Raw genomic sequence first — 19,326 nt, forward strand, 5'->3', positions numbered from 1 at the left:
CTCAGGTAAGCATGGGGAAGGCTGCACCCTCACTGGGATTCTGAGAGCTGAGATATGGATTGCGGTGAGGCAGGGGAGAGCTATTTATAGCTGGTAGGGGCACAAGTCCTCCCGACGGGCCGGTCCTAGACCAGCACTTCTACAATGCCAATGTGTGGAGTGGGTTACCTGGCACCTTGTCCAAATGCAGGCTCTGACTCAAGGGTCTGAGCATCTGAGACCCTGACCTGTTAGAAGTTCCCAGTGCTGTGATGCTGCCAGTGCCCAAGCCCCATCTGAGGGCGAAGGACTGTGCTTTTTCAATACAATGCATTTCTTCTCCCCATTCTGGAACTGCTATCATGGCCACGCTGGGTCCCCTGGGTCTCACCTCCAAATCTCTCACCCTTTTTCACGACTCTGCTTCTCTATGCTTTTGTTCTGTACCTGCACATATGTCTCTCACTTGACTGCATGCACAGCAACTCAGGCCTAACACTTTGCTTTTCTTCAATTCATTATTCAATATTTTTTGTTGAAAACATTACAGGTTTTAGTTCCAGAAACTATTTTTTGTGCTGTGCTTAAATCTCTGAGTGTCCTCATAATTTATCATTTGTTGTATTGTGTCGGTGGGACACAGTGGATAATCTTCTCTCACACTACTGGTCCCCTAAATGTGCCACTTGGATTTCACAGGGTGCCATGGAGCTGGGGTCCGGCTGTGTAGTGGCTGGTCTGTGGACCATGGAAGGTGGGAGACCCTCACTTCTGGGCCGGCAGTGCCCCTCTGAGGCTGCTCCCCAACCACCCAGAGGGCATCCACTGTGCACCTGTCTGGGGCAGACTTGTAACCCACACAGCCCATCAGTATCAGGCCCAGTACCAAGCAAATGGGGGAAAACGGCATTTCTGTGCTCCTCCCATTTCTGTTTCTCTAACTCTAGCACCTCCTTAGCTTGCACAATGGCAGAGTTGGGATTCAAGCCCAGATCCACCTTCTGCAGAACCTGAGCTGCTAATAGTGCCAACTGCTCATGTTATCAAACCTAATTGCAATCCGCCAGGCTGGGTTTGATCCTCCACATAATTATGTTTCTGGATATGTCAGGACAGGAGGAGTTAAAACAAAAATGAGATTAAGTTTTAAAAAAATTGTAAAGCTAAAGCTTAAACAAAATGCTTTTGACTTTCACACCCTTTGAAAGAGTGCTCTCCTGTGCCAGGTGTGACAGCCCAGGATGTCTGCCCTGATACCTCCCGCAGGGCTGTGGGATGGGGCGAGACTGCAAAGAAAGCAAGGGAAAGGAGATGCCTGAGAAACTGCCTTCCACCCAGAGGCTGGGTGACAGCATAGATAACGATGAGTGCCAACAAGTCAGTTAAAGGAAATCCACAGATTTATGTGCATAAATTACTAGCCTTTGAATTCAACATTCAGGACAAGAGTAATAACCTTTTAACTTGAAAGTTGCCTGAGAATTTGCCTGAGAATTCTTCCTGTTCAAGCAAATGAGGTTGAAAAGTTAAGGTTTAAATGGAGAAAGACTGTCAGGGAATTCTCAGTCATTATGCTGTTTCTCAGCGGTTCCAACTCGGTCTTTAGGACCATGCAATGGAGTCCTAAGAACACTGCCCACAGAGGCCGCCTGCCCACCAAGAGGGCAAGAGGAAGGAAGAAGGGGCAGCAGGTGTGAAAGGGATTTCCCTGTATGGAAATATTGGTTAAACATCTCCATGCCAAGAAAAGAAATAGGAAGAGAAATAACCTGAAAAAATGTGAACAGAGTTCACCTGTTGCTCTCAGCTCCTAGCTGACAATGCAAATATAGCAGAAACAACCTGAAGCTGAAGATACGCTTGGAGAGATGATGCCATCGGAGAAGAGATGGGTTCTGTTTTGTCTCGAGACTCAATTCCCTGGAATACCAGGCGAAGGCTGCTGAAACGCCCCACACAGCCCAGGCTCCCGCCAGCTCTCCCCACCTACGCAGTGGCCTGCATTTATGTCACTGGAGGTGGCAACTGCACCTGCCCACTCTCTGACCCTTTTTAAGGTTCTATTCATGTTAAAATCCCCAGTGAAGAGTGTCCTGTTGACCTGGCCAATGATGCTAGCCAGAGGTGTGTTTTTGCATCTGACAGAGGCTGGCGAGGAGGCAGGGAAGGCAGGCAGCTCTGCTGGCTGGGCAGCGAGAGCCCAGGCACTGCACTCTGTGTTCATGCTGTGTCTGCAGGTACACCTGTCTCTCCTGATGCATTTCCACGAATGTTCTTTGGTCTCCTTGTCCATTTCTCACCTGAACACTGAGCGGGCCTCCCGAGTGGGTGCAGAGAGGACCAGTTACTCTAAGGGTGTTTGGTTAGAGCCAACCCTGGGGATGGTCCAAGAAGACTGGCCAACTACAGCAGAAGCTCAGATGCCTGAACTCTATAGATCTACATAAGCCAGGCCAGGGCACAAACGTTACAGGATGGCGAAGAGGCAGCACTGCCTTCTCTCTACATCAGCAGCAGGTGCAGAAGGACGCATGACTGCAAAGATCTCAGGCCTGAACTAGACCCCCGTTGCCACCCACATACTCTCCTGGTCACTCCCTAGGTTCAGAGGACTCCACAGCTGTGCAGTGTAAAGGTCCTCCCAGTCAAAGGGGCCCATCTGTAGGCAGGAAACCCAGATCACTTCCCAAAGAGCCATTCCTATCACTGCATCTGTCAGAAGCCAGAACAAGTGGGAGAAAACTGTAGACATGAGGATTTACTACAAATGAGTTGCGTTACACGACTGGGGGCCTGAGCAGGACACCCTACCTCCACCCAGAGGGCAGGCCATCATACCCAGAGGCTGTCACAGGGAAGGCAGATCCAGAGAAAGGACCAGCTCCCACCCAGGCAATGTAGAGGGCTGTGGGTTGGTGAGGCTGGCTCCCAGGACAGGGAAGGAGGGAGTTGAGAGGGACAGCTGTTACCAGTGGCAAAGAACAGCACTGTCAAAGGTACAAGAGCCCCAGCATCGTGCTGAAGAGGTGGCACCACATCACTGAAGATGAGGGTGTGTCTCGAGTGGCAGGTGGTCTGGCAGGAGGGAGGTGCACAGGTAGGGTCTGCGACTCTGAGACATGCAGCAAGCATGGGGTGTCCGGCTCCCTCAGTAACAGAGTAGCAGAGGATGGCAGACCAGGGAGGAGGCGGACACAGTTATATTCCAGGACAATTAATCTACTGCAGTTAGTTCACTTTCCTATTCATCTGCAAACATTTGCTAAATATCTTCTTGGTGCCAGGTATAATGCTAGTGAATGACGCTACAAACACAAACAGTTGGAATTTGCAGACAGCTGCAGACACTCTTGACAATCCGCTTGTCAAGCGACTTGGTGGATGTAGGTGCACAGTACTGTGGGACCCAAAGGGCAAGCAAGGCTCTGCACCAGGAAGCACAGAAGCATCGAGGAGAAGGCACTGAGGTAGGGATGAAGAAAGGCTTTGAAGCCTCCTCGGAGCTCTGTTATGTGAGTTCTAGGCCTCCAAGGCAGAAGCCGGAAACACAGTTTTGCCACTTGCATTGCAGCTAGAACAGGCATGGGTTCCTCCAATCAGACACACCTGCTCCAGAGGCCAGTCTGGAGAATTTGGAGGAGAGGTGTAACAAGGCATACTCAAGAGCAGGGTGACAGAAGTCAGAGCAGTGATCCTGAGCACTCATGCCAAGCTGCAAAAGCTGGGGGCTTGTGGGCAGCCACTCTCCATTCCCACTGTGCAGTTGAAAAATTCTCAGAAATTCCAAGAACTATGTACTATCCCTAGATAAACTCCTTCTCATCTTAAACTAACTAAAATAGGTTCTGTTCACTGCAACTGTTGTTTGAAATGCTGATACCACTATGTGCATTACAAACAGAATGATTTCCACTAAAGGTCTAGAAATAAAATCAGTACCTTCAAAACCAGTTGATGGGTGGGGAGGTATGATGTATCAATCTAAAGAAGTCAGGAAATGATAGTGAAAAAAAAGAATTAGCAAGGAAAAAGCATTAAAAAATGAAATGATGGTAATTAGTTCAAGTCGATAAGTCATTACAATAAATGTAAACATGTTAAACTATTCTCTTAAAAGATAAAGATTATCTGCTTTGAATTTTAAAAATCTACTTGCATGCTGCTTAAAAATGCAATTGGAAAAAGAATTTAAAATAAATAAATAAAGGACTAGAAAAAGATAAACCTGGCAGAGGCTCAAAGCAGAGATGGAGACCTCACACAAGGTAAAAGAAACCAGCTGCTGTGAAGTTACTAGATAATGAACCTTTAACACCTAATATGATCACAAAGTAAACAATGCAAAAACGTGCTGAAGTGCAAGCAGAAACAAACCAATTAACAAAGTTCTCTGCTGTATCAAAACAGATTGATTTAAAAGAGATAAGTGAATCTAGAGAGGATAACAACACAATGACATGCTTATGTATGTTAATGCTCACATTATATGAGCGATATATATGTATGTTAACTGCTCACATACACTGAGAAAATTTGAACATTTCATCTCCTTTGCTGCAGGATTTCCTTTTTGCTTATTTTTTAAGGAACAAAATATTATAAATAAATGTGAAGCTCCTTTCCTCCCTCAGGCCCCAGGATTGTTTTCATCTTTCCCTCTCATCAGGGAGCTGCCTTCATGAATTCGAGTCATAACCACCCATGCAGCAGCCCACTGTGGGAGGAGCTGGGGCAGGATCCTGGCTCCTGTGTGTCAGCAGGGGCAGAAGCCAAACACGGAGTGACCGAAGCAGCTGCAGTGTGCAGAAGCTGACACGCAGCTTTTTAGGCATGCAGCTGGAGAAAAACAGCCACATGGTAAGTCAGATGATGTTCTGGGGGTTTCTAAGCATGAAATCCTATAGACCATATCCTCTAACCACCTGCAACAGAAATCAGGCTCTCGAAGAAGAAATAGCTGTACTCCCATTTTCACTGTAGCATTATTCAGAATAGCCAAGACATGGGAAAAACTTGCATGTCCACTGATGGACATGTGGATAAAGAAAATGTGGTATATGAATATATATGCAATGAAAAGTGATTCGGGCTTAAAAGGGCAGAAAATCCTGCGTTCATGGATGAACACAGAGAGCATTATGCTACATGAGATAAGCGAGTCACAGAAGGAGCAATACCGCCTGATTCCATCATGTGTGGAATCTAAAATTGTCACGCTCACGGAAGCAGAGAGTAGAATGGTGGCTGTCGGAGGTGGAGGGAGGGGGATGGGCAGAGGCTGCTCAGTGGGTAGAGTTTCAGTTATCCCAGACAGGTACATTCCAGAGGCCGTGGTATGACACAGTGCCTAGCGTTAATATGGTATCATGCACTTCAAAGTGTATTAAGAAGTCAGATGGGTGTTAAGTGTTCTTACCATGAAGCACACATGCATACACATAAGCACATGTATGGAGATGATGCATGCGTTCAGTACCTCAATTGTGGTGATAGTATCACAGGTATACACATATGTCCAAATTCATGAAAACTTATACATTCGACAAGTGCAGATTTTTGTCAATGACTTCAATACAACTTTTAAAAAAATGTGGTGAAAAGACACTCAAAGGAAAAGAGGGGAGAAGGGAGTGAGGGAAAGCGGAGAGACCTCGACGCCCACCCACTTCGCAAATCCCTGCCCCAGGGAAGGGCCACGTGTCCCCTTCCCACCCAAGGATTGTGACCGTCGCTGCATGCCACTTCCAGCCTGAGGCAGCAAACCCCAGTGGCTCCCCATGTCCCTCACGTGATGTGGCCACTGCAGACACCTCATGCTAGCGTGGCACAGTCACTCAGGGGAGATGCATGGGCTTTGAAGAGCTGTGTGTCTGCCTCTGCACCCTGTGGCTGCTGTGGTCATGCTGTATGTGGCTTCCGCCCCTATGGACACACAGGAGCCAGCATCCCACCCTCAGGACCCCCACAGCGGCCGCTGCAGAGATGGATGGGACCCACATTCATGAGGGCAGAGATGGTCCTGAGACTCCAGGGGAAGAACAGAGAGCTGCCTGTTTATCTGTAACGTTGTATTTCTTAATAAAACACACAACAAATTCTGAGGCAAAGAGGATAAAATGTTGACACTTTCTCACTTTGAGTGGTGAACATATGGATATTTGTTGTACTATTGTCTCTGATTCCATTTTTTAAAGTTAAATTTTAGGTAGTCATAAAAATTTATGGAACAAAACTGTGAAAGTGTCCTATTCTCAGAAAAAGGAGCAACTTAAATCATCAATGCTAGGGCTCTTCTAATTCAGTCCCAGAAAGGATCTGGGTGCAAACCTCAAAGCCCCCCAGAGGTGGGGTTCAGCTGTGAGCGCAGAGCCAGAAGGAAGCATGGATGGAGGCTGTGTCAGGGTCCTGCGCTCGGTCCGAAACTGTGGCCTCATTGGCTGGGACAGTGCGGGGTCTCCTGTAGACTGTGTTTCCCTGGAGAACAGGATGAATGCACAAGATGAAGCTGAGGACTGGGTAAGGGCAGCCCTGCCAGAAGGCGTCAGCCTGCCTGGGGCACGGGGAGAGGTGATGCCAGCTGGGCCATAGCCGGGACATTTGACAACAGCCGCAAGAGTTCTCCAATTTGGAACTTCACCAAAAAAATAACAACAGCCACCGAGTTAGTTCAGGATTACCACACCCAGGCCTTGGAAGGAGAACAACAGCCAAGCAACTAGAGGGCCAACCTAGGCAGAAACTAAATTCCAGGCTGCAAGCGAGGGATGCAGGTTCCCAGAGCCGCCTAAGGTCAGTGCTGCATGAGCCTGGCCTGCCCTTCTCCCCACACAGCCAGGCCTGCTGCTCCAGCCCGGGGGTGCCATTGTTCAGAATACGATACAGGGCGGTGGGATGTCTTGGGACCCCCTTGCATGGGATGTTCCCTGCGGGGAAGGGGGAGGCCCTCAGAGTCAGAACAGAGGGCTCTCCCCTGTCCTGTGTCCTGCCATGGGGAGTGCTCACCAGGCTTCTGGCCTGTGCCCTGCACACCTGGGACCTCAGATGTTTGTGAGAGGACCCCAGCGACTTGTGTGCAAGCCCCTGGGCCTATCTTTACTTTGCCGCACGTGGGTTCCCAGTTCCTGCCCCGAGCCAAGCAATCAGTGACAGCAGAAGTCACACCAGGAACAGGCTCATCTGCCCAACTAAAGGTCTAAAATGTGTACTTCCAGTCCTGGCTGGGGCTCAAGACCACATAGAGAATGAAAGATCTTGCCCAGGCCAAGCACTAGGAGACACACAGGCTGGTTAGAATAGCTTCTGCATCCGCCGCAAATGAAGATGGAAGTCTCTATCTTTTGATGTCTCACAATTTTCGAAAGGAAGGAAGGAAAGAAGGAAGGGAGGGAGGGAGGGAAGGAAGGAAAGACAGAAAGAAAAAAGAAAGAAAGAAAGAGAAAGAAAGAAAGAGAAAGAAGAGAGAAAGACAGAGAGAAAGCAAGCAAGCAAGCAAGCAAGCACAGCCTTTTCTGGGAGGGGTGGCAGCTCTCAGTGGGGCTGACCTTGAGCTCACCAGTCACCCCAGGACGTGCTGTCCACAGCAGCTGCCGAGCCTCGGCTCCCAGCCTGCAGTCTGGGCTCTCGGCGCTCCCCACCCAGCTGCCCTGGGCTCTGCTCACTTTTGTCCTCTACACCTGTGAGTGCAGCAGAGGGGCAGGCTTCATCCTCTGCTGCCTTAGGAAGGGAGGGTGAGCCCCAGGCTATGTCCAGGCTAAAGCTGAGCCCTCAACATGGACACATGCAACTCACCATGGTAGCGGTGAACGGGATGTTGTCAATCAGGGATGACGCCAGGGCTGAGACCCACACCACCAGGACAATGGCGGCTGTGAGGCGCTGCTCCTCTGGGACCATCTGGAAGGAGGACAATAGCAGCTGCAGTGTTCCATCGCATGCACATAGGGTCAGATCCCACCAGCTGCGAGACTCAGAGGGGCCCGAGGGTGTTAGTCCTTCCTCTTACCCATCACAAGACCAAGGCAGACACAGGTGTGCAAGCCAGGGCCACACCCATACCAGGAGCCTCCGCTGGGTTTCTACCAGCAACGCCCAGCCATGCCAAGGCCCACCAGCCTCCTGGACAGGGAGGCAGACTGACCCTGCCCCTCATCCACATGTGGTGGCTGCGCACACTGGTCACATTGACCCGATGGCCCAGCAGACCCCTGGGGCTGGGGTGCCTGCAGCACTCATTTACTGAGGCTGGTGTCAATCCCACTCCTTCTCAGACAGGCTTTAAATAAAGGCTAAAAGCAAAATAGCAGGCATCTGTAATTACATATTCTTCGGAAAAAGTCTCCCTTCATCTCTGGGCTGCACAAGATAGAACAGGTTCCCTGCTGTGCCTTTTTACATAATTAATGTGGCCTGTTCTTACCAGAATTCTTTTTTTTTTTCCACAAAATCAAAGAACAGTGGCTGGAGTGCCTTCTATTATAGCATTTATTTTACCTTTATTAGCAAAGCAGTTTGTTCTCCAACATATTCTATTAAGTGGAGATGTGCCAATGCCTAGAAGAAAGGATGTGTGGTGAGAATCAGTTTAGAACCAAAAATATATGCAAGATTTAAAAAAAAAGTCTTGAAAATGAAAAGACATGAACATAAGGTAGGCCCAGACTCCTGCTTCTTATAAAAGATCAGACTCAAATACACAGTCTATAAATAATTTACTATCATATATGCATAATGAAGATGGAGAAAAAGTCCAGTGGCAGAAATCCCTCGTTGATTTGAGTTAATGTCCATGTTAAATTCAAATCCGAATGGAAGACTCTCTTTAAGACCTGTGTATAAAGATACTGTTCAATCGTACATAATGAAATACCACTCCATATAGATCTTTCAAGTAAGTCGCATTTCCAATTTCTTTTTAAAGTTAAACATTACAGAGTTTTAAAAGACATTTTTAATGCAGTTTTTATAATCTTCAAAGAAAGGAAGGAAAAGTCTATTTAACTGGCACATGTAACCATTTTCACAGTACTAGGCAGATTCAGAAAACTGTACTCAGGGAAAGGCAGGAAAGAGTAGAAGAGAGAAGATGAGGCACGGGAGCCTTCTGCCCAGGCGGCCAAGGTGCCGCACAGGGATGCCCAGAGGCCCACGACTGAGCCACCGTGGGAGGTCACCGGAAAGCAACAGGTGCCGGTGGCTCAGCTGCCCAGCACCTCTGTGGGTGTGGCCTTTTCACTGTGATTCCATCATGCTGAAAGACTGCAGATATTGGAAACAGCAGCTTGTCTGCGCCTTTTTAATTTTTTAATTTTTTAATTTTATTTATTTATTTATTTATTTTTTTGAGACAGAGTCTTGCTCTATTGCTCAGGCTGGAGTGCAGTGGCACGATCTAGGTTCACTGCAACCTCAGCCTCCCGGGTTCAAGTGATTCTCCTGCCTCGGCCTCCCGAGTAGCTGGGGTTATAGGTGCCCACCACCATGCCTAGCTAATTTTTGTATTTTTAGTAGAGACAAGGCTTTGCCATGTTGGCCAGGCTGGTCTCGAACTCCTGACCTCAGGTGATCTGCCTGCCTCGGCCTCCCAAAGTGCTGGGATTACAGGCATGAGCCACCGTGCCGGCCAGCTTGTCCATGTTTAAATTAAGCTTCAGAATCTCAATCTGCATGTACAGTTGTTAGCTGACCTTCATTTAAAAGCTATGGAGCCCAAATGTTGGGTCTTCAATCACGATTCTCCATAAAGTTTGCTTTTATATCAACTAAGTCATAAGGCGAATCTCTTTAGAGCAGGGTTTCTCACCCTCGCCCTGCTAACTTAGAGCCAGATCGTTCTTGGCTGTGGGGCTGGCCCGTGCATTATGAGATGTTGCGTTAGCAGCCCTGGCCTGGCCCCACTAGATGCCAGTGGCACCTCACCACCACCAGTGTGACAGCCAAAGATGTCTCCAGACACAGCCACTGTCCTCTGGGGGAGTAAAATCACCCCCTGTTAAGAACCAATGTTCCCTGGGGGGATAAAATCACCCACTGTTAAAGAACGAATATCATAATCCAAATTTTATTAAATGACACTTTAAAATTGAAAAAATACTGAATGTAGCTATACCTTTTATTTTGTTTGATATCATCAGTTGAAAGAAAAATCAGAGGCCTAAACCAGATTAAAATGTTCTGCCAAATACGAAATAGAGATGGTCCTATGTGTATATACCCCCCACATGCACACAAAGTATGGAGTGCACCTCTTGATGTGTACCTATAGACATTTATATTTACACATTTAGTGTCATATAATTATCCTAAATATCATGCTCTGAGTTATGTAGTGTTAAGAAGACAAAATAAAGTAAAATCTTCAAAAAAACTTGAATATTGCACCTAATAACTCAGCTCAAAATACATGATCTCTTAATTTAAAAAAAATCAAAATATGAAGAAAATACAAATACACTTTTACAAAGTAATTATCTAGCACATTTCTATCTATCAAGCCTAACACTGCAGGTATACAATGTGTATTTTACAGTATTCAAGGTTTATGTACAGTTGAAGATTATACATATTACTTGTCTCCTTCATCAGCTTATACAGTGAAAAGATGATTGTGTGGTATAAATCAGGATGTGAAACATCATTAGTCTGTCACAGAAATGCTGATTCAGCAATGACCTGACATCCTTGTCCCACTGAAATAAGCCAATACAATAAATCATTGTTACCACTTATTTCAAAATGATAAACTAGGAGGTCTAAGAGTCCCTTCTTCAGCCAAACAAATGGACCCTAGATAAAACATACTTTTTAACACATTCTAGATTAGCAAGACAATGTATGGTTTTCCAAGGAATCTCTCTCCCCATGAAAACATTTCCTGCAGCTGTCTAGGAGCGGCAAGACTTGAGTGGCACAGGATGGAACTGCCTGGAAGCTCGAGGTTGATGAAGCACTGAAGTCAGAGGAGGTGTGAACACCTGTGAGGTCGTAGGCTCCACTAAGGTTTCTCACATTGAGCTAAGATCCTTGAAATGCACTAAAATTATTCCCTGGCATCCAGCAGAAGCAGACACAGCAGTTTCTGGAGGAAAGCATCCCGCCTGCAGGCCCTCAGGAATCCCACAGAATAAGATGAAGTGATAAGATTATAGTCTTGGATCTCCAGGGACACAAGAAGACAAGCAGCATGAATGAGAGCAGAAACAACCAAAACAGATTTAGCCAGACCCCAAAACCACACGGATGAGAATTCATAGGTACTGAATATAAAAGAGGAATTTTGCTTAAAGAAATTAGGGGTTGAAGAGTTTAAAAGTACCAATTAACATGGGCCCTCAATGAGTTAAGAATGAAGGCCATCATCTCCAGATGACATTAAACCACTAAAAATACTAAAAGAGTGAGTATATAACTGCCAGGAAAGGGGAAATCAAATTTTAAATAATTCTCAATCAAATCAAATAGTCAAAAATTGGCTAATCAAGAAAACTAAGGTAATAAATCATAATAGAAATTTAAAATAATTTTGAATAAATAAAACGTAAATACAATCAAAATGCACATGAAAACTTGAGGGATGCAGCTAAAGGGAAATTTATAGTCTTAAATATACACAATGGGAAATATGAAGCATGAAAATCAAAAGCTAAGTAACCATCTTTGTAAGTCAAGAAAAGAACAACAAATTGAACCCAAAGAAGTGAAGAGAAAATGATAATTTTAAGTAGAAAGTGGGAAAGAGAGAGAGTCACCAAAAACAACAATGAAAAAGAGATCATCACTATAAAGATACTACAATAAACAGATAATGGAGTAAAACTACAAATCAACTCTAGCTTTCTTTTTGCTTTTATACAAATATCCAGTTGATTCAGCACCATTTGTTGAAAAAATGTTTTCTTTCCTAAATGAATTGCTTTCCCACTATGGTTTAAAATCAGTTGTATATTTAAATAACACATAACACATAGACAGAGTCTATTTCTGGACTCTCCCTTCTGTTCCATTAATCTATATCTATCTTTTGCCAGTACCACAGTCTTGATTACTATAGCTTTGTAGTAAGTCAGGAAATCAGGTAAGTGCTCCAAAAGTTGTCCTTTTGGAAAAAAAAAAATGCTTTAGTTATTTGAATTTAGTCCTTTGAATGTCTACATAAATTGTATAATTAGCTTGTCACTCTCTGCAGAAAAACCTAGTTCAATTTTTATTAGAATTGCACTTAAATCTGTAAGTCAATGTGGGAAGAACTGCACACTAAACAACATTGAGTCTTCTGATCTATGGACAGACTACATCTCTTCATTAGATCTTTAGATCTTTTACAAAAAATTTCTTTTCAAAATATCTCAGTAATTTTTGGTATAGGAATCTTGAGCATACTTTTTTTTAAGATTTATTCCCAGGTTTCTTAGGGTTTTGGTATCATTATAAATGCAATTGTTCCTTAAATATTTTCCAATTATGCACTAGTATATGAGAATATATTGATTTTTGGATACTGATCTTGTATCTTCTGACTTTGCTAAATTTATATATTAGTTCTGGTAGTACTGGATTTTTTTGTAGACTACCTGAGATTTTCTACATAAACAATCACATAGCCTACAAACAAGAACAGTTTTACTTCTCTCATTTTCATTTTTCTGCCCTTTATTTCTTTATATTGTCATATTACAAGAACTAGGCCCTTCAGTACATTGAAGTACATGAAGTACAAGGTTGGCTCTAGGTTTTTCAAAAATGCCTTTCATCAATTTGAGAATTCATGGTTTGCTCTCAAATGCTTTTTGTGCATCTGTTGAAATGATCATATGGTTTTTCTCCTGCAATCTGTTAATGTGGAAAATTATACTAATTGTTGAATGTTAAATCAACCTTGGATTTCTGGAATAAACTTTCTTTGGTTATGCTGTACTATTTTATATACCGTAGCATTTGATTTGATATCTTGTTTGGATCTATGTGAGTGGGAGATGGTGATCTGTAATTTTCTTTTCACATAATACCTTTGTCTTAATATCAGGGTAATACTAAACCTACAAAATAAGTGGGGAACTGTCCTCCACCTCCATTATTTTCTGAAGGAGATTTATAGGATTGGCATTATTTCTTACTCAATATTTGAGAAAATTAAACAGGGAAACCATTTGTGTTTGGACTTTTCCTTATGTAAATAATTTTAATTACTAATTCAGCTGCTTTATTGATATAACTATTTAGATTTTCTATTAAAACTTGAGTCTATTTTGGTAAGTTGTATTTTTTAAGGAACTATTCCATTTCATGTAGGTTGTTGAATGTGTTGGTATAAATTTGTTAATAGATTCTCTTACTGTTTTTTTAATTCCTGTAGGGTTTATGTTTGGTCACCTCTCTTTTCTTGACGATACTGGTGATGTGTGTTCAACTGTTTCTTTTCAAAGAACAAGCTTTTTGGCTTAGTGGGGTTTTTTTCTGCATTGTCTGTTTCCTACTTTGTTGATTCTGATCTTATGGTTATTAGTTTCTTCTTCCTATGTATTTTAGTTTTACTTTCCATTTCAGCTTCTCAAAGTAGAACATTAGATAGGTGATTTTAGATCTTTCTTATTTTCTGTTGTATTTCATCTACAAGTTTCCCTCTAAGCTAACTTTAGCTGCACTCAAAAATTTTTTATATATTTTCATCAACATTTTACTTTGTAATATTATCTTATTCCCTTGTGATTTCATTTTTGACTCATGATTTAACTAGAAGTGTATTGTTGACTTTCCAGACATTGAGGTTTTCCTAGACTGCTATTGATTTCTAATTTAAATTTGTTGTGGTCAGAGTATATAATCCTTATGATGTAATATTATAATCTTGGTGAATTGACCGTGCACACATGACAAGATTGAATTCTGTGGTTGTCAGATATAGTGTTCTACAAATGTTAATTGAATCAAGGTGGTTGATAATGTTATTCATAGCTTCTATGGCTTTCCTGATTTTTTTTTTTGCCTAGGTGTTCTACCAATTTCTGAAGAGTGAAAAAATCTTCTTCTATGATTGTGGAATTGTCTGTTTTGTTTTACTTTAGTGAATCAATTGCATCTTGAGTATTTACCAGGGACATTTATAATTGTTATATCTTCCTTATAATCTGTCCCATTTATTATTATTAAATGTCCCTCATTATTTCCAATTACATTATGTGTATTGAAGTTTATTCTATGCCACTTTGGCCTTTTATGCTTATTACTTGCATGCTGTGTATTTTTCCATTCATTTACTTTCAACGTATCTCTATGCTTAATTTAAAAGTATGTCCCATATCATTGCTCGGCCTTTCAGCTAAGATCAAGGGTAAAAGTATGTCTCTTAAGAGCAGCATATATTAGAGCCTTACTTCGTTATCTGCTTTCTCAATATTTTTCTGTTAACGGGAATGTTTGCAGTTAACAGAATTATTGATATAGCTGCATTCAGGTCAACAAAATTATCATTTATTTCCTGTTTGTCTCTTTTTTTTGTTCATTTCTGTGCCCATTTTCTTGCTTTCTTTTGGATTACTTGAATATTATTTTATTTTCATCAGCTGGCTTTTAATAATAATAATATTTATTATTAAGTATTAAATATTATTATTTTAATAATTCTTATTATATTTTTAATACTTACTCCATGAATTAAAATATACATTCATCTCCAGCCTGGGTGACAGAGCGAGACTCTGTCTCAAATATATATATATATATGTATATACACATTCATAACTTCTCTACAAAGTTTTATTGCATCAAGTGAAATGTACAAGCCTTGAAATGATATAGGTCACTTTACCTCTCCCATTTCCTCTTATGGTATAGTTGTCATACATATTACATCTATATACATTAAAACTCCCACCAGACAATATTATAATTTATACTTTCAACCATCAAACCTATTTTGAAGAACTTAAGAGGGAAAAACGTTATCTTTTACACTTACCTACTATTTACCATTTCTGCTGTTCTTCATCCCTAAAGATCTAATTTCTCTGTAGTATCATTTTGCTTCATCCTGGAGAAATTCCATTAACATGTCTTATAGAGCAGGTCTGCTGGAAATGAATTCCAGTCATTTCCTTCATCTGAGAATGTCTCTCTTTTTTGCGTTTATTCCTGAAGGATTATTTTGCTGGATAGAGAATTCTGGCTTAAAAGTTCATTTCTTTCAGCACTTAAAGAAGGTGCTCCATTTGCCTCCAGGATTTCTGATCAGAAATTTGCAGTCATTCAACTCATAGTCCCTTGTATGTAATGTATCACTCTTCTCTCACTGTTTTTGAGAAATTTTCCTTATTTTTAGTTTTCAGCACTATGATTATGATGTGTCTAGGCATGATTTCCTTTATTTCATCCTGTGTTTTCACTGAATTTTGTGAAATTGTAAATGTGTCTTTGCAAAGATTGACAATTCTGTCATTACCTCTTCAAATATCTTTTTCTCTTAATCTCTTGCTCCTCTGAAACTACAATTGTTTTTAACATTTCAAAATATTTATTCTTTTTTAGATTTTATTTTAAGTTCCGGGACACATGTGCAGGAAGTACAGGTTTATTACATAGGCAAATGTGTGCCATGGTAGCTTGCTGCACCTATCAACTCATCACCTAGGTATTAAGCCCCACATGCATTAGCTATTTATCCTGATGTTCTCCCTCCCGCTTTTCCCCCTTGACAGGATCCAGTGTGGGTTGTTCCCCTCCCTCTATCCATTGTTCTCATTGTTCAGCTCCCACTTATAAATGAGAACATGCAGAGCTTGGTTTTCTGTTCCTGTGCTAACCTGCTGAGGATAACAGCTTCCAGCTCCATCATGTCCCTTAAAAGGACATGATCTTGTTCCTTTTTATGGCTGCAGAGTATTGCATGGTGTATATGTACCACATTTTCTTTATCCAGGCTATCACTGTAGGGTATTTGACTTGATTCCATGTCTTTGCTATTGTGAATAGTGCTTCAATGAACATATGAGTGTATGCATCTTTACATTTATACATGCACTTATAAATGTATACACGTATACATTTATAAATAGCAGAATGATTTATATTCCTTTGGGTATATACCCAGCAATGGGATTGCTGGGTCAAATGGTATTTTGGGCCCTAGGTCTCTGAGGAATCACCACACTGTCTTCCACAATCGAACTAATTTAGATTTACACCAACAGTGTAAAAGCATTCCCATTTCTCCACAGCCTCACCAGCATCTGTTGTTTCTTGACTTTTAAATAATTGCCATTCTGACTGATGGGAGATCTCATTGTGGTTTTGCTTTGCATTTCTCTAATGATTAGTAATGTTGAGATTTTTTTCTTAAGTTTGTTGGTTGCATAAATGTCTTCTTTTGAGAAGTGTCTGTTCATGTCCTTTGCCCACTTTTTAATGTGGTTGTTGGTTTTTTTATTGTAAATTTGTTTTAGTTCCTTGTAGATTCTGGATATTAGACCTTTGTCAGATAGATAGAGTGCAAAAATTTTCTCCCATTCTGTAGGTTGTCTGTTCATTCTGATAGTTTCTTCTGCTGTGCAGAAGCTCTTTAGTTTAGTTAGATCCCATTTGTCAATTTTTGCTTTTGTTGCAATTGCTGTTTACATTTTTGTCATGAAATCTATGTTTGTGCCTATGTCCTGAATGGTATTGCCTAGATTTTCTTCTAGGATTTTTATAATTTTGGGTTTTATATTTAAGTCTTTAATCCATCTTGAGTTAATTTTTGTATAAGGTATAAGGAAAGAGTCCAGTTTCAATTTCTGCATGTGGCTGGCCAGTTTTCCCAGCACCATTTATTAAATAGGGAATCCTATCCCCACTGCTTGTTTTTGTCAGGTTTGCTGAAGATCAGATGGTTGTAGATGTGCGGTCTTATTTCTGGATCTCTATTCTGTTCCATTGGTCTATGTGTCTGTTTTTGTGCCAGTACTGTGCTGTTTTGGTTACTGTAGCCTGGTGGTATAGTTTGAAATTGGGCAGCATGATGCCTCCAGCCTTGTTCTTTTTGCTTAGGATTATCTTGGCTATATGCGCTCATTTTTGGTTCCATATTAATTTTAAAGTAGTTTTTTTCCAATTCTGTGAAGAATGTCAATGGTAGTTTAATGGGAATAGCATTGAATCTATAAATTACTTTGGACAGTATGGCCATTTTCACAATATTGGTTCTTCTTCCTATCCATGAGCATGGTGTGTTTTTCCATTTCTTTGTGTCCTCTTTGTTTTCCTTGAGCAGTGAATTTGTAGTTCTCCTTGAAGAAGTCCTTCACTTCCCTTGTTAGCTGTATTCCTAGGTATTTTATTCTCTTTGTAGCAATTGTGAATGGGAGTTCATTCATGATTCCACTCTCTGCTTGCGTATTGTTGGTGTATAGGAATGCTTGTGATTCTTGCACATTGTTTTTGTATCCTGAGATTTGCTGAAGTTGTTTATCAGCTTAAGGAGCTTTTGGACTGAGAGGATGGAGTTTTCTAGATGTAGGATCATGTCATCTGCAAACAGAGACAGTTTTGACTTCCTCTCTTCCTATTTGAATACCCTTTATTTCTTTCTCTTGCCTGATTGCCCTGGCCAGAACTTCCAATACTATGTTGAATAGGAGTGGTGAGAGAGTGCATCCTTGTCTTATGTCAGTTTTCAATGGGAATGCTTCCAGCTTTCACCCCTTCAGTATGATACTGGTTGTGGGTTTGTCATAAATGACTTATTATTTTGAGGTACAGTTCCATCAATACCTAGTTTATTGAGTGTTTTTAGCATGAAAGGATGTCGAATTTTATCAAAGGCCTTTTTTTGTGTCTATTGAGATAATCACGTGGTTTTTATTTTTAGTTCTATTTATGTGATGGATTACATTTACTGATTTGAGTACAACGAACCAGCCTTTCACCTCAAGGATGAAGCCAACTTGATCGTGGTGGATAAGCTTTTTGATGTGCTGCTGGATTCAATTTGCCTGTATTTGAGGATTTTTGCATCCATTTTCATCAGGGATATTGGCCTGAAGTTTTCTTTTTTTGTTGTATCTCTGCCAGGTTTTGGTACCAGGATGATGCTGGCCTCATAAAATTAGTTAGGGAGAAGTCCCTCCTTTTCAATTGTTTGGAATTGTTTCAGAAGAAATGGTACCAGCTCCTCTTTGTACCTCTGGTAGAATTCAGCTATAAATTCTCTTATCCTGGGCTTTTTATTATGGGTAGGCTGTTAAATATTCACTACTGCCTCAATTTCAGAACTTCCTATTCAGGGATTCAACTTCTTCCAGGTTCAGTCCTGGGAGGGTGTATGTGTCCAGGAATTTATCCATTTCTTCTAGATTTTCTAGTTTATTTGCATAGAGATGTTCATAGCATTCTCTGATGGTTGTTTGTATTTCTGTGGGGTCAGTGGTGACATCCTCTTTATCATTTTTTTATTGTGCCTATTTGATTCTTCTCTCTTTTCTTCTTTACTAGTCTAGTTAGCAGTCTGCCTGTCCTATTGATTCTTTCAAAATACCAACTCCCAGATTCTTTGATTATTTGAAGGGCTTTTCATGTCTCTAGCTCCTTCAGCTTCACTCTGATCTTGGTTATTTATTGTCTTCTGCTAGCTTTGGGGTTTGTTTGCTCTTGGTTCTCTAGTTCTTTTAGTGGTGATCTTAGGGTGTCGATTTGACATCTTTCTAGCTTTCTGATGTGGGCATTTGGTGCTGTAAATTTCCCTCTTACCACTGTTTTAGCTGCATCCCAGAGGTTTTCTTTGTTCTCTTTGGTTTCAAAGAACTTCTTGATTTCTGCCTTGATTTCATTATTTACCCAGGAGTCATTCAGAAGAAGGTTGTTCAATTTCCATGTAGTTGTGTGGTTTTGAGCGAGTTTCTTATTCTTCAGTGAAACTCCAATTTTTGGTCTTGTTCCACAGCTGTATGAGCTCTGGCAATGTAAAAAAAATTTTCTCTAAGTTCTTTAGATTGGATAATTTACACTGATCTATTTCAGTTCACTAACTCTTTCCTCTGTCATAGTCACTCCACTACTGAACCCATCAAGCAACTCTTTTTCTATTTAAGGTGTTGTAGTTTTAATTTCTAACCTTTGTATTAGATTTTCTGGTATAATTCCTATTCTCCCCTGAGAACTCCCAACCTTTCATTCATTTCAAGTGCATTTTCTTTACCTCATTGATCATAGTTATAAAAGCTGCTTTAAATTCTTTGGTCATTTCAATATCTGGGTCCTCTCAGGTTTGGTATCTGTTGACTGTCATTGTCCCTTGGAAATTCATTACATTTTTTTCTTATTCTTTGTACATTGAGTCCTTTGGTACTGTCTCCTGGATACTGTCAGTGTTAAAATATGTAAACT

General features: G+C 41.5%; 1 protein-coding gene across 1 annotated transcript in view; it reads right to left on the minus strand.

Annotated features, from left to right (window-relative positions):
* The window catches only part of OCA2 (OCA2 melanosomal transmembrane protein), a 339,630-nt gene that overhangs the window by 114,778 nt on the left and 205,526 nt on the right, over window positions 1-19,326 (minus strand). The window contains exons 19-20 of the mRNA XM_032174444.2: window positions 8,470-8,529; window positions 7,768-7,872 (exon numbers count right to left, since the gene is read on the minus strand). Coding sequence (XP_032030335.1) covers window positions 7,768-7,872; window positions 8,470-8,529 — 165 coding nt within the window. The remainder of the gene's footprint in view (window positions 1-7,767; window positions 7,873-8,469; window positions 8,530-19,326) is intronic.

Source organism: Hylobates moloch, unplaced genomic scaffold (genome assembly GCF_009828535.3).
Source record: "Hylobates moloch isolate HMO894 unplaced genomic scaffold, HMol_V3 SCAFFOLD_14, whole genome shotgun sequence".
NCBI classification, from domain to species: domain Eukaryota; kingdom Metazoa; phylum Chordata; class Mammalia; order Primates; family Hylobatidae; genus Hylobates; species Hylobates moloch.